This window comes from Haliotis rubra, unplaced genomic scaffold (assembly GCF_003918875.1).
Source record: "Haliotis rubra isolate DU_JTF1 unplaced genomic scaffold, ASM391887v1 Scf471, whole genome shotgun sequence".
NCBI lineage: Eukaryota > Metazoa > Mollusca > Gastropoda > Lepetellida > Haliotidae > Haliotis > Haliotis rubra.
Window position 1 is genome coordinate 223,315 of NW_025767159.1, and position 15,959 is coordinate 239,273.

Genomic DNA, 15,959 nt, shown 5'->3' on the forward strand with positions numbered 1-15,959 from the left:
CTTTAGTATCAATCAGAAGAAGTATTTAAAGTGTTTTGATAACAATTGCTAATCATTATCATAGGCTTGTACAGCGTTTAGCAAATGAACGCATGTTGGCGAGAAAGGGGATTATGATGTTTTACAGAGGTAAGTGCCTGGTACTCTTCCTTGTGAATGGATACTAAAATACTTCGGATGCACCTTGATTGAATTAGATGTAATGGTTTCGAGGTTACTAAAAATTATATTTCCTTCAACTACCTAATAAATAGGAAACAATATACGAAATTTCAAGGACATACAAAGAATTCAAACACAATAGAATAGTTTGAATTTACTTTTTAGGCATCATTACATTGTCATGTTTCATATACTGAAACATAATGTATAAACACAAGTAATTATACACCCAAGCTCGAATAGATTAAACATAATTGAACTTACTAATTTGAAGTTTACTGAATTGTAACTAGTTGTTTTCCATAATCTAAAGTTCGTAATGTTACCTAAGCGAATATAAAGTGATAAGTCGCGCCTTTGCATCGAATACATATATACATGTCAGTGTTATTACAACAATGAAATGTTTTACTACGTTTGTTACAAAAGACAGTAAGTTGGTAATTCCAAACATTGTCACACATGGACAGAAGTAATATCATAAGTTATTACATGTAAGCCATACAAAGGTATTTCAAGCATTTTTGTTCAAGCTGTTGAAAGTTTCATGTTGATTTGAATTGTCAGTTTCCTATGCAATTTACATGAGCATTCTGTAAAACGTTTGTATTTGATCTGTGTAATTATCAAATCCGGTGCAATTATCACGTGTATCAATCAACTCAGTCTCTATTGATCCATCGTCAATAAAAGCTGGATAGTATATCAGTTACGGTATCGATACACATGCGTATAATCATTCAAGCAGATTACAGTAATGAGATAATTGAACGCCTCTTTCGACCTTGAAATAACAGCCTCCGGTAGAATGCATATGTTGTTACGTCCTTGTTTGTCCCGTGACAATTGTAAAATAAACAGATGCGCTGTTATATCATTGGACATCTTGCTTTATGGAGTCACGCCCCTCTCTGTGATGTTTATACATGCATGCACATCTGTAATCTTATGAACCTCGTTTGCATTCAGTAAAGATATAGGCACGCCCACCTTCATAAATATTGGGGGTGGGGGTGTCAACTGCAAGTTTATACACTATAATAATTCAGTATAGTGTCACCTCGTGAATTCTGTAATGCGTGTACTCTAGTTTGGATAGTCATTCGTATCAAGGTGAAGATTATATTTACATGTACAGCAAACCATTATGTTTTATGTACTAGTTGTGTGCATAAAATGTATATGAAAATAAATACTACCTCTACTCAGTGGTTGGATTTCAATCGCTTTGTTTTACTTATCGAAAAACACTAAAATGAGGACAAATAAACTCGCCAAAGTGGCTATCTACTCCTATTTGTCTTATGTGTATATTTCATACATCGTTACCAGTGTGTATGTTTACAATACACAAACTGTTACATGATAGCTTGGTTGATAAAGCCGAAACCCCGCATATCGACTGGTCAAGGATATAGCCAATAACCAATCTCTATCCAAGCTGCTGAGTGACCAAACGTGCTCTTCCGAAATTCCCCCCACGCCCCGTCACCTGTCCTTTCCTCTGTGACAGGTATCTCATGATACGATTGGTCGCAGATAACATATGACCAGCCACTATACTGAACAGTTGAGATACCAGTGTGTATGTTTACAATACACAAACTGTTACATGATAGCTTGAGTTGATAAAGCCGAAACCCCGCATATCGACTGGTCAATGATATAGCCAATAACCAATCTCTATCCAAGCTGCTGAGTGACCAAACGTGCTCTTCCGAAATTTCCCCCACGCCCCGTCACCTGTCCTTTCCTCTGTGACAGGTATCTCATGATACGATTGGTCGCAGATAACATATGACCAGCCACTTCATTGAACAGTTGAGATACTGTTCGGGAAATTTGATGACGCCCTATCACGTGACTCTTTGTTTTATGTCTATGCAAGGAATATGTAGTATACATTTTGTATATGTATGTTTGTATGGTCGCGTATGTTTTCTGCATTAAATCTGTATGCAATAAAGTGCAATGCTATGAATGTGCTTTGTGCTAGTCACAGACTAGCGTTATAGTACTTTCATTAAAATAATTCGTAAACACTAGAAATGTATCGGCAAAACAGCTATTTTCGTCGAAGATTATAAAGTATGTAAGTAAATTCTTCTTTACAGTATGTCATTGTCATAGATGTTTTGTAAATTTAAACCTCACACAATGATATAAGAGAGAGAATTTGTTAACGTGTGTCTCATCTGTTACATACAAAGAATACATGTGTATGCATATTGTGATAAAATAGAAATGTACAAGCCGACAAGAGGTCTACAAGAGAAACTTGCAATAAAATCACATAAAGCGTGCAATACACGACATGTATTCACACCTGATTTCTTTCAACATAAACTCTGTCAAAAAAGAAACGCAACCCCTGTATTTTAGAGATTTTGATCTGAAGTTTTAGGACGACACGGCATTTTTATTATTTAAGACAGGAGTCTGAAATTTGGCAGAATAATAACCCAGATGGGCATGTTTAAAATTGTCATTTCAAAAGTCATCTCACAGACACCAGTTTGTCACCAGGGGGCGTCTTTCTCAGTATCTCGTATGAGCACCACGCGCTGCAATCACTGCACGGCATCTCCTTGGACAAGAACGGATAAGACGCCGGATTCTTTCCTGGGGAATGGCTCTCCACTCCTCCTGCAGTGCAACGGCGAGCTGTTGCAGCGTCTGTGGCGGCGGCTGACGTTGACGGACGCGTCGATCCAGAGTATCCCACAGGTGTTCAATAGGGTTGAGGTCTGGTGATTTAGAGGGTCATGGCAAGACATTGACGTTGGAATTCTGCAGAAAGTTCATTGTTGCACGTGCAGTATGAGGCCGGGCGTTGTCCCGTTGAAAATCTGTGTCTGTTGGTCAATAATCGGGAGAAGGTGAAGCTCTAACACGTGGTTGATGTAACGTTGGGCTGTCAGGTTCCCTGGAACGATCACCAAGTCTGATTTCTGGTTGTATGAGATGGTTCCCCAAACCATGACGCTTTCTCCGCCAAATCTGTCCACCTGTCGGACGCAGATGGGCGCAAAACGTTTATGACGTCTCCTATACAGACGCTGTCTTCCGTCGTGACGTTGCAAAAGAAAACGTGATTCATCAGAAAACCAGATTCGCCTCCAGTTTTGTAAAGTCCGTATCCTTACGTTGTTGCACCACCTGAGTCGTCGGCGTCGATGTAGGGGCGTAGTACAGGTCCAACAACTGGTCTACAGGCACGTAAACCCGCTTCTTTCCGACGGTTCCTAATCGTTTGAGCTGACACTCTCCTCAAACCTGGTATTTGTGTGGCAGTCACGGTTGGTAGGGCATGCCGATTACGCAGGTGATGGACCCGGATGTACCGATCTTGAAGGGGTCGTGATTCTTGGCCTTCCACTTCTCGGGCGATCGTTGGTCAAATTGAAGTTGTTGTAGCGGCTCCAAAGTCGGGATATCGTTGTTTTGTGAACATTTAGGTGCCGTGCAACAGTTCCAAAACTTTCTCCGGCTTGAACACGACCAATGGCGATATTTCGGTCGGCAGCACTCAATCGTGGCATTTTAACACAGCTTTTCGGCGACAAATGAATGAATATAATACGGAAGCACATGGGCTTTTATACACCCCTACATTAACTGCCATTTTCATGATTTGCATGTGTTTTTTGTGCGAAGTCACCATGAGGGTCATTTCATGCGTTGTGACGGAATAAGCAATAAAATACACTTATGCGTACAAATGCAGTTGTTTGGATGGTAATCTTCATTAATTACGTGTATCATTTCAATACATTCGAATAAAATTTAGTTTGGAAGCAATAACTTCATTCAAACGAATTTTTCATATCTGAGGACAGGGGTTGCGTTTCTTTTTTGACAGAGTTTATATCTTTACGACACAATTAAACAATCAGAACTTGTTTGTACGACTAGACAGTTTCCTGTGATCCCGGAAACCTGCCCGGGAAATCTGGTGTGACTAGCACTAATTAGTCTCGGCACAGAGAGTGGGCAATCAGCGAGGGCTTCCAGGTGTTGAGTAGTGATGGGGCTCTCGGGCTTAATGAGTTAAGGGGGATTTATTGGGGATCTACCCCGCACTTTCTTGGTGGGCGACAAGCTGTGTGCCCTACAACGGACGTTTTCGGACGCGTACATATCCTCAAGAGATCCATATTTGTTGTAAAGTTGAAAAAAAAAATTCTGACCCTTTTGGGGCTCTGACACTGAGTTAAATGAAAAGAATCTGGCTGTTTACTTTTGGCAGAGACCTTGTTGAGACTTTGTCGACGACTGAGAAGATTGGTCATGATCAAGGGGTGTCTCTGATTGGGTTCAAGATGTACCAGGAAGTGATGCTCCTGTTTGCGTAGATGCAGCGGGCAATAAAAGTTGAGGAGAATCTGTTTTTACCAAAGTATAGTTTGTCTGACAACTTGCAGACACTTTAGTTATTCTAGATATTGCCTCAGTCGTTGGTCTGGCAATGGAAGCATAGCTTTCTGTCTGTTCTGAGCTTTGGGCTAATTTCTTTGCTTCTGCAAAACTAATGTTTTGCGTGAATTTTTTTTTGTTGATGGCCATTTGCTGTTTCCAAACGGGGCAGTCTTTAGAGTAAGTTGGGTGATTCCCTGCGCAGTTAGTGCACTTTTTGACAATACTGTCACAATCTTCTGTTGTGTGTGTCTTTTCACCACAGTGAGCACACACAACAGACAATGTGCACGTATTTACGCCATGGCCAAACTTCTGACATTTGAAGCACCTAAGAGGGTTTGGAGTGTAAGTCTCCACATTGAGGTTACAATAATCTGCCTTCAGTGATTTTGGTGCATTAGGTAGAGAAAAGGAAAACAGATACGTGTTGGTTTTAATGGCTGTGTCGTTTTTACGGTTTGAAAAGTGTTTAGGAGAAGTTTGATGATCACCTGACAAATCTCAATTTACACTAATAGATCTTGTATTGTATGTTCCGTTTTGATAAACTCACGGTATTGATCATGTTTTTCGATTAGATTAGTCTGAAGCTCATCGGAATCAGTTATTTCATCTGTTATTCCTTCTTCAGTTTCTAATAATTCTACAAGGTTAACATCAAATTCTTTCCACAGTTTGATGTTTTTCATCTTAAAGGTCAGTTGTACTCACAAATGTAGTAATGTCCTCAACCGTTGGCGTTGTCTGTTAACAATATCAAAGACTTTTGTACACAGTTTTGTGCTTTGTGCGCTATGAAAACCTCTTGTTAAACAAAAATTCTTTAGGTGCGACATTTTCTAACCGGGTCGCGGCAGCAATAATTATGTATGAGGTAAGAAAATGATAGAAATCAATGGTCACTATTAACTACATTTATTGATGTTGGAACTGTTATAAAAAACTGGTTGAAGAGAGTATCAAGTATGGCGTCATGAAAGATATGAGTATATGGAGTGATGTCACAATAAATAGAAATTCACAACAAAACTGAGTATTAGCCAGATTGCGTTTACAGCGGCAATATGACCAGAACAAGATGATATCGCTGTTGTCATGACTTTCTGTGGCCATTCAGATAAGTAAACACTGACCTAATGGCGTTCACTTAGTGACATATATACATATCGTTTGGCCCAAGGTTATAAGTGAATATTAACCGTACAAAACTTTCAAGATGAGGGCACAGTGACGCTAGACCGTAAGCATAAAAATCCCTACTCAAATTTTCGTTCGGACGATGACGAAAAGTAATATGAACATGTCAAATGTGAAATAGCGAAATAAACGAAACGTATATATTTACTCAGTGATACCTTCACTGCTGACCTTGTCGAGGACAGATATTATAAGAATGCCGATATTAAAGCGACTTGTTTGGTTAAACCCCGTTTATAACAGAATGCCAAATATTGTTTGGCCCATGTGGAAGTGATGCAGCGCTTAGATGTCAATCATTTGGTCAGTCAACCTATGAGCACAGGCATTTTATAAGCGAATCTAGGATTTGAAGGAAATATGAAAGGGTTCTGCAATCTCCTATAAAGCCAGTTTGCCATGGGAGATTCCAGAACTCTTCGATTTCGGGTTCAAATCCTAGATTTGATGTGCCTTAGAAGATTAAGCCACCCATGATCAGTATTTCAGTCACAGATTGACTTTGACGTTATAAGCAAATAATAGATTATATTACCATAACATCTACCATAACTAAGGACATTAAAAGAAATTGAAATCACAGAACAATTTTTGCAACTGGTATGAAATAATTACAATGTGGCTATTAAAAACTATACAATGTATAAATCACTGTAACCATTGTAGGGCAACCAAACCAGTAACAGTGTGCATGTGGACTTTTGCAACGTACACATTACCCCAATTGGATTTACACCCATCCCTCTTGCTACTCGCAAGTCAAGCCAAACAGTTAAAATCAACAAAAATACTACTATTTACAGTATATATGCATTTAAAAGTTATCAGTTATTTCAATTTCTTTTAAAGATCAAGTTATTCAAAAGAGAACTTATATCTGTAACATATACAATTTAAATGTTCAATTTATCCACTTGGCCACACAGATACTGCACAATAAAACATAAATAACAACGTATACTTTGTAGTTACTTACCTGCATTTTCAGGGATACATCCACATGCGTGTTTGTTGTAAATGTGATTGGAGGGACAGTCCTTTGAAAACCATTGATTCCCCGAAATGCGGAACCTGAACTTGAAAGGTTCTTTTGGGATGGCTTCAAATCCACAACCTGTAGGTTTCAAGTGTCATTGTGATATTAGCGATAATAGAAGTTCAAACCTTCCGAATTTAAGATGATTCAGTTTTTTAAATTATCAGTTCAAATTCTTTGATCAGGGCGACAAACATAGCAAGTGACGATTAAAGCTGAAAATGTCTCATTCTTCCGTAAACCGGTGTCACTATATAGATAAATGAATCATCATACACGTTTCCCTTTATTTCACAAATGACAAGAATAATATCTATTAGCATTTAGTACACAATTTCATTCACGTTAGTTTCTTTCTAGGTGCATGACAGTACCTGTAAATATCTTTCTTTCTAATTGTTGAAGACCTCAGTTCAATTTGTTTTAGATGGGAAGGATAGTTGGGCAACAGTGAATATAACGAATAATGAACTCAAGCCAGATTATGCAGAAAGTAGAAAGAAGTTGAGACTGCCTAAAAGTCAGGCCATGAAATGTGAGCCACGTCGTCCAGGCCGGCTTACTGATAAAGTGTGATCGAAGGATTTTAATAGAAACGTGAGAATCTATGCAAACAAATACGCAGCGTTGACAAATGTATAGTTTTGCTGAAGGAATCAGACCTTATCAAGCACCAGCTTATATGTTGTTGCATATGGTTTTGAAAAACCAATTCCGCGGTATGAAGATGGTGATTGTAACATATTTTACTCTGATCAGAACAAAAACGAACAAAAACGATTTACTAGCAATCTGAGAGGAAAACATAAACACGTGAATATCAACAATGCCGGAACGTGTAGTTACCATGTAATTTGCGCGCCGCTTTGTGTTTCAGAACAAGAACACACAGGGCTCGTACAGTTACTTTCTCAGTGAAGTACAGATTCTGGTACAGATTCTGGTACTACTCAGACAATGTGACTCAACCTAACAAAGTACGAGAAACTGTACTTTTCTGGAAATTGTAATCCCAATTATAACATGTAACGTCATGGATGTGGATTTACTGAAAATTCTACCATGGCTACGTGAAATGCTCGAATTTGAATGGTCAAGCCATAAAATCAGACGGTATAAATTTGGATTGAAAATGCGTCTGATTTCACGGCGCTTCACTGCGCACGTATACAACACTGCCGCACTACTTCAGCTTGGCCACCAACATGACTAATATCAACACAACAGACGTGATGGAAATGCTGATGAAACATTTATTAAAACTCGAAAAAATACAATTATACGATTTCTCCTCCACAATTATTAGGGGACCTCACTATCATAATTATTACCTTCTATTATAAAAATATTCAAACTCAATTACAATACACAGCCCCAAACATAAACAAACAATATCTAACATATAAATCAGAAAACCTTGTAAAAAATACATCCCTATCTATCCCTATTTGTGCGGCAAAACGTTCGTAAACATTTACCTACCTGGTAAATGGTATATTTGTTTCCGTTTAGAATGGGAAATTCGCAAGATAACGGTCAGGCGAAACACAAAATTTGCCACTCATACTCCATCATGTCCCGTTGCATCGTTCAAAATGTCAAAAACTGAACCATGAGAATTCAGTTCTCTGCCACCTTCCCCGAAGGCTGTCACTGCTATGTTCGTACACTTTGAAAAGCTTGGCCACAAGCCAGTCCCAAATGATGAGAACAATGTTCCAAGGAATCCCAAGTTAGTCGCATGTACACAAAGTAGCACTGTCACTCTTTCGTCGCATGCCGGGGTGGAGGCATGTACGTGACATCATGATCGACACTCGCCGGTCATAAAAATCAACAGTCTTTGATGAGTTACAGGTTATAGGTCGAGCAGAAAAGGATCTATTTTTCGATTCTGCAGGGTTCAGGCTCGACAGTCAGTCAGGTATTTTCCACTTGCACTTCGAATTTCAACCTTTCGCAAAATGTAAACACTGGCTCGTCAGCCATTTCAAACTGTTGCGTAACTGTCTACTTCCAAGAAAATAAGTAGGTCAGACGATTCCATTATACTGTGGCCAGGGGGGTACAGTAATACGGCACACAAAGCAATAGGCTGGTTTCGGTCTTGTGGAGTTATGATTATAAAAACCAAGCTCTTAGGTGTTACATTATTGCATTGAATAAACAGTAGTTTGTTTTCTTTGGATAGAATATATTTTATGTTGCAATGTTTATCAGACGAGTTCAATTCGCCTCTCAACCCATGCCGGATTACGCAGTGTCTTCCGCAGGACGAGGAAGTTCGATGTTAAATCGGTTATGGTAGAGTGGAGATAAACATACTGTGTTTGGAAATTAGATGAATGTTAGACCGAATTGAAAGTCTCTAAATTTTATTTGAAGCCGAACGCGTCATCTAATTTCCAAACACAGTACGTTTATCTCCTAAATACATTAATGATTAAAGTTTTTCCCAGGAGAGTCATTTGACCCTGAGGGGAATCTATGTTATTCTGAAAGTAGTGTTTTGGATCCTGAGTGACTTGATTCTAGGATCCTAGATTTCTCATGAATCATGCTTTCCTATGGTATAAGTCTTTTGTTGTCTGTTTTAAAAATAAATGTACAACCACTCTATTATTAGGCATATGTATTTATATTTATTTAACGGTATGGTCTCTGTACACAGCAAGACCTACTCCATGTTTAAAAAAGAGCATTCCTTGTCTCGTCGAAATATCATGAAACAATTGTATTCAATCTCTTTACTGACTCACCGTCGCTTGCTTCTGTCACAACTGCTGTCACAAGCACTGGACATGTATACAACGCAAGCATCAGTGCTTGGAAATGCATCATCAGGAACATGATCTGAAAATGGTTGACATGGTGATAATGATCACTTTGACTGGAAGGGACTTCTTAAAATTGATCTGAACACTTAATTGTCGCACATTATATAAATATTTAGCAGTGTTCTCGATAAATAAATTATGATTTTAATATGAATTCTAAATAATTATGAAAATTTTTATAAGATCAGTTTCCTCCGAAATGAAAATGTTGTTATCTATTCAATGGAAAGAGCACCTCATACTACAAATGTGCAGATATTGAGCGAATATTGGAATAGAAGTGATGTTGTGTTTTACCATTAGCAAATGATTACAAATGACTAGAAATGAAGGCATTTGTCCTATTTAAGCCAAGCCTACCAGAACTGTATTGTCTGCCTGATATGCATTTACTGGAGTATGTATTGCACATGTGGGTCACGCATACTACTGGTTATAGCTTGGGGCGAATCGTGTCTCTCCACATCGCCTTGCTCGCTGAATTTTATGATTCTTGCCATGAAATGAGATCCCCGCGAGTCCTCTTGTCTGATAAAAGTCGTGCACACATTTCATTCATGTTCTTTAATTACTGTCGTATGCGACGCTTAGTTAGAGGTAACATACTTACAAACGCAAACAGTATTCATCATCAAGACAAAAGCAGCATTCCCTAATATAAGATGGAATATACCACTGTACTAGTGAAACTGATATAGTATTATGAATGTCTTGTGGTAAAGTTTACAGTAAAGTATTGTGTTTTGTATGCAATCGTAATGTGGCAAGGGAAGTACGAAGATTTGACTATCTGTGGTGTGAGTTCTTTTCTTGTGACTGAGGCAGTAAGTATTTCAACCATGGCGTGACTAAAACAAGTTATACGTTTAAAATACATAAACTCAGATTGTACAAACCTGCCAAGAAAGGACAGTAAAAGGAGTTAAAATATGACAGACATAGATGTAAAACTAGCATGTAACTCGAAAACTATTTTAATATTGAAGACAAAACTATATAAACCCGGGCTACATACCAAACTCGGGATCATTGGGACTTACAGTACTTCAGCCATCAGGAAGAACCCTAACGGGATTTACATCTTCACTTCAAAACCCTGGTAGGCCTAAATTTACTTTAAATGTTTATGGACTGACATACCCTTTAAGGAGGACAATAGCTGTGAACACTTTAACCCCCTTTAAGGATACAGCCACTAACAATCTCAGTTGCTAATCCTTTCCTTGTAATTAGTGTGAGAAATTCAACTCAGTTTCAATTTCCTTACCTGGTTTATAATCCGTAAATATTTAATATATATCCACTTTTCAGGGAGCATGAAGAGCGAGGCTGTTTGTACACGGACACAATGGATTGCTGTGAGAGAAAGCTGCCGCGGTTGTCACGATGTCGCCCTCATTAATGTCGAGTCTACGTCGCACATGTCACTCATTGTGACAAGTAACTGTTGGGAACGCTGACCTACAAGTGTTCATTGCTGCTTTCAATGTTTGAGAATTCTGCTCTAAAAGTTGAAGTGACCAAAAAGAGTATTTTTCCTTGTGGCTATATCTATTTCATACTTCTGGGTACAATTTTAGCAAGTTGATTTTTCGTTCGGTTCTTTCCATTCTCTAATGTCAAAAGAACGTTAGTGTCTATGGAGCTATGATATGGGATAAAATGTTAAAAGTGTAAATGCTGTTTAAAAGTTGACAAGAAAGTTGTGTATTTCCTAATTAATGATATATGTACAAAGTAAGTGGCCCCCATGCATGTCATGTACACAATCAGGTAATTTGAGGCTGGCAGTAGCATTAAGCTCTACGAGAACACACTTAACTTCCCTTAATCTGTGGGCGTTGGTAACGCTGCAGTCACTATTGTATTGTATGTTTCAAAAGCGCAGGTTTTTAACTTAATTTGGGTTTCATTTCATGAAGTTATTTTTACTCACTTTCGTGTCCCGTCTAATTTGCATTAAAGCACGCGCATTTTTATTCCCCGCCAGTGTGTGCTCCGTCCGACGGTCCGTCCGTTCGTTCGTCCGTCCGAGATGATGCGGACAAATTTTTTTCAGAAGCCGTTGTAGATATGTGTGTTGTGTTTTCAGGACATGGATGCCTTGATGCAGTTCGAAAACAGAACACGGGTTAAACATTTTTTGCGGCCCTTGTATTTCGTTTCTTGACTTAGTGCATTGTGTCCCCCAATTGGAACAGATTTTCTGACAAACCGTTATAGATAGGGAAACCAAATTTTGTATGTGTTTTCAGGACATGCTCGTGCTATGTAACGCTAATAGCTATCCCCCGTGTGGACCAACGCTTGTAGAAAATCTAGCGATATCGTTTTGAGCTAATTGCTGATTGGGCAATATTTTCGAAGTACTATGAGGTCGAAAGAGTTGTTTTGATCATGATTTGTTCTGACGACATACACGTTTACTTAAAATGCCGACCCGTGGAGAACTGATCTTCAGTAACCCATCGGATGGTCAGGCTCGCTGACTGGGTTTACACATGTCATCGTATCCCAAGTGCGTAGATCGATGTTAATGCTGTTGATAACTGGATTATCTGGTCCATATCTGATTATTTACAGCTGGATATAGCTGGAATATTGCTGAGTGCGGCATACAACTAAATTCATTCACTCACTCACTCACTTTAGCATGTTTAAGTTGTAAAACGAAAAGCGTAATATTGTCATAGAATGTATGGACCTTTGTTAAAACAAGTTTCAAGCCTCCTACAAAAAAAACCCGTTTGTTTGAGAAATCTCTGCTAAAAGCATAATCCATTGCACGAGTATCAAGAGCATGTGTTTGTGAATCATTATCAAATAGTGATGTCCCTGCTGCGTCACCAAAATGATTACAATGAGGGCCCTGGACCAAGGCAAAACTGATATCCCGTGACCTGGAGACCCTTGTCATTGAGGGTTATGCGTGGATGGGGAAAAGACAAATCACAAACTCGTGCTTTTGGTACTTTTGAATTGCGTGTAAAAGTTGGTTCCTGTGTCGAAGTAAAGGTGTATTGCCCAGTTTCACCCGAATGTAGAAGGATATCGATATTTAATTTGAACTATTTTGAAGCATCTTTACAATTAAGAGACTATTGTCGTCCAAATGTTTCCATATCCTGTCCTAACTAGTCTGTATCACAATCTCAGAACGATGTATTACTTTCCCTTCCGCCGAGCCCTAACGCCCCAAATGAAGCATGTCTAGATTTTCCCGAGTTAAGGGTTTGTTATGTGCAGGAAAACTCACTGCAGGGTGCTAGTTACAGAGTAAACATACCAAACTTTGATACTGGCGGGACCAACATCTTCAGTAACATTTGTATCTGCCAACTCTCAATTCGCCAGTGGTGAGGCATTACGCTAGTGAGGCTAGGCGTCCTGTAACAAAAGTATCATATCTTGTATGCAGTCTATAATCTAAACAGATCCAGCTATATATGGCTTAAAGTCACTGCTTGAAGAAAGGATCCATATGAAATGTATTTTGAAATATTTAGTTTTTCGCTGCCTCAATCATACTCTGACTAATTTTAATCGAAAACACATAGCAACCTATGCTTAATTGTTAATTGTGGCTATGATTTTGTCCATCAAGGCATTTGTGTCCTAAAAATCGAACCACATTTAGGTTTGCCTATCAAAAAAAGGTTTTTGAGAAAATCTCTCCCCATTGGGATTACCTCGCACTTAGTCAAGACAAGGGCCATAGCACTGTAACAAATTGTAACAGGGTTTCGGTTTTCAAACATCATCAAGGCATTTATGTTCTGAAATCAGATATCAAATTTCGTTTCCCCATCTTTAATGGTTTCTGAGAAAATCTGTCCCAATTGGGGATACCGTGCACTAAATCAAGAAAAGCGTGACAAGGGCCATAACTCTGTAACAAATTGTAACGCGGTTTCCGTTTTCGAACTCCGTCAAGGCATTCATGTTCTGAAAACACATACCAAATTTGGTTTCCATATCTATAATGGTTTTGGAGAAACTGTCGCCATCATCTCGGACGGACGGACGGAGATCAAACCTGTATACCCTTCCCACTTCGTGGCGGGGGATAATAATATGATAATAATATATTCAGTTACTACCTAAATATGACACTCATCCAACAATCAAGGTTTACTGCCTTTTGTCGACAATACCTTGTATTCATTCCAGTATGGCTTTAATATTGCAGACGTGATGAAAACTTTACTCACAGGATCCTCCGCTTAGTACCCTTGTGTATGAAAAATGTATTGTGTAACTGCATTACGTGGCACTCTTGAAGGGCTACCTCTTCGTGGTGAGTAGGGGGCGGTGGGGTAGTCTGGGGAACCTGTGTGCCGTTGGTTGCACCCCTGTGTTTCGATGACGACGGGATTAGGGTAGTTGAGACACACAATTCAGGGATCGTGTTCCTTTCGTTCAAAACACACCTCAACACCTGACCTCATGATCAACTAGACGGGTGGGAGAATGGGTTCGGTTCCAGGCTTTATCAGCCCTGTGCATGGCGAGTAGATATTGCTACAGGAGCTGATAATACACATTCTTCGAAAAAATAAACGCAAAAGCAAAACATCATTGAAACATTTGGTCTTATTCAATTATATGTATATCAACGAAAATAAACGGTACAGCATTGAATTTATGTAGAGCAATACATTGGTATCTCGTGCACATTGCACAAGAATGGCAGTCATCATAGTCATTACTGCTATCCACAAGGTGGCGTTGACTTTACTACCTTGTATGACCACCTCTTACTCTTACTTACCTCCTTGAAACAGATCGAATCAGTTGTTGGATGTTTCGTTGTGGAATCTTTCTCCATTCCTGCTGCAGCATGTTGAACAACTGTTCAAGGGTTAATGGCGGATTACGACGTCGACGTACGCGTTTATCGATCTGATCCCACAGAAAATAAATTGGTTTCAGATCCGGGAAGGGCCAGGGGAGGACATTGATGTTGTTATTGGCCTCCCAGATTGTATCACCTATTTCAGCACGGCTCCCGTGGGAGCTGCATAAATCGCCTTACACGCGCATGCTGCGTGTCGTGTGATAGCTGGATCCTGGAGCTACACGGAGAATATTTCCGTTTGTTTTTATGCAAATTTATAGCCGAGCAATTAAGGTTTCTGTGATTTTAAGCTGTGCGTTTTTCTTCCACGTAGGTCCCGGTGGAAGAAATTTGTTCCGCCCAGCCAGGTAGTCCTGTAGCATGTTCTGTGTCAGGTATGGTGTTGTCCTGTGGGAACAGCCCCCTCTGGCGGTCGACAAGGCGATGCACGTGAGGACACAGAATCTGGTCGATTGCCTTGGACCAGCACCAATTCCGATCTGCAGGTGTATGAAATGGCTCCCCCCACTCCACGTCCACCAAATCTGTCCACTTGCCTGATGCTGTGGGGTGCAAAACGCTCATTGTGCGGTCTGTAGACACGTCTTCCGTCACATCGCTTGAGGGTGATACCACGATGCATCACTGCGCCTCCAGTTTCCATGGTTCCATGGCTGAATCGTGTTACACCACCACTCGCGGACGTTGACGTAATCGTGTCAAAGAGGGGGCAACTTTTGAGCCTCGATCTGGCACGCATACCTGCCTCTCGGAGACGGTTCCGGATTGTCGTGTGGAACATTCTCCGAGCTCGAAACCGTTCTTGTGCTGTGTCCCGGGCGGAACGATGGCAGTCACATAGGTGGGTTACCAGGATGTAGCGATCTTGGGCTGGACTTCCTGGTAGCGGTCTTCCTGGTCTTGGATTGTCATTTGTCGAATTGGAATGCACAAAACGATCCCACAAACGAGTTATTGTGCTGGGATGAACGGTGAAGGTCCTCGCCACGACACTGTTTGATTCGCCACCTTGTCGACGGCAATATGTCGGTCGGCACCGTTGAGACGTCCCATGTTCTCATCCAGTGAGTGAGTTAAAATTTAACGTCATACCGGCAATATTTCAGCGATATCGTGACGAGAACATATTTGACATAGAAATGGAATAAATGTATATTATAAAAATCTGTCGACGGAAGACAGTACAGCAACTATAATATCACAATAAGAACTAGCGTGGAAAGTTAAAAGCAATAGCACTATTTGGACAATACAATATAAAAACAGGCTATAGATCGCCAACAACACAAGGTAGATCACCATACTATAGTACTGTCGGAAATAGAAAAGACTGTATTCTCTCATTTATCTCTACAATTTATGTAGTTGATATGTGAAAGTGTGAAATATCTGTTAAACTAAGCTCGGCCTAACTACAGTCTCGGTGGTAGAGAGATAGGAAACGGAGAAA

The 15,959-nt window shown here is 39.8% G+C and overlaps 1 protein-coding gene across 1 annotated transcript in view; it reads right to left on the bottom strand.

Moving 5' to 3' along the window:
- LOC124290719 overlaps positions 1-11,004 on the bottom strand; it is a 59,236-nt gene extending 48,232 nt beyond the window's left edge. The window contains exons 1-3 of the mRNA XM_046727523.1: positions 10,919-11,004; positions 9,574-9,667; positions 6,755-6,892 (exon numbers count right to left, since the gene is read on the bottom strand). Coding sequence (XP_046583479.1) covers positions 6,755-6,892; positions 9,574-9,667; positions 10,919-10,969 — 283 coding nt within the window. The 5' untranslated portion in view covers positions 10,970-11,004. The remainder of the gene's footprint in view (positions 1-6,754; positions 6,893-9,573; positions 9,668-10,918) is intronic.
- Positions 11,005-15,959: the final 4,955 nt, after the last annotated feature.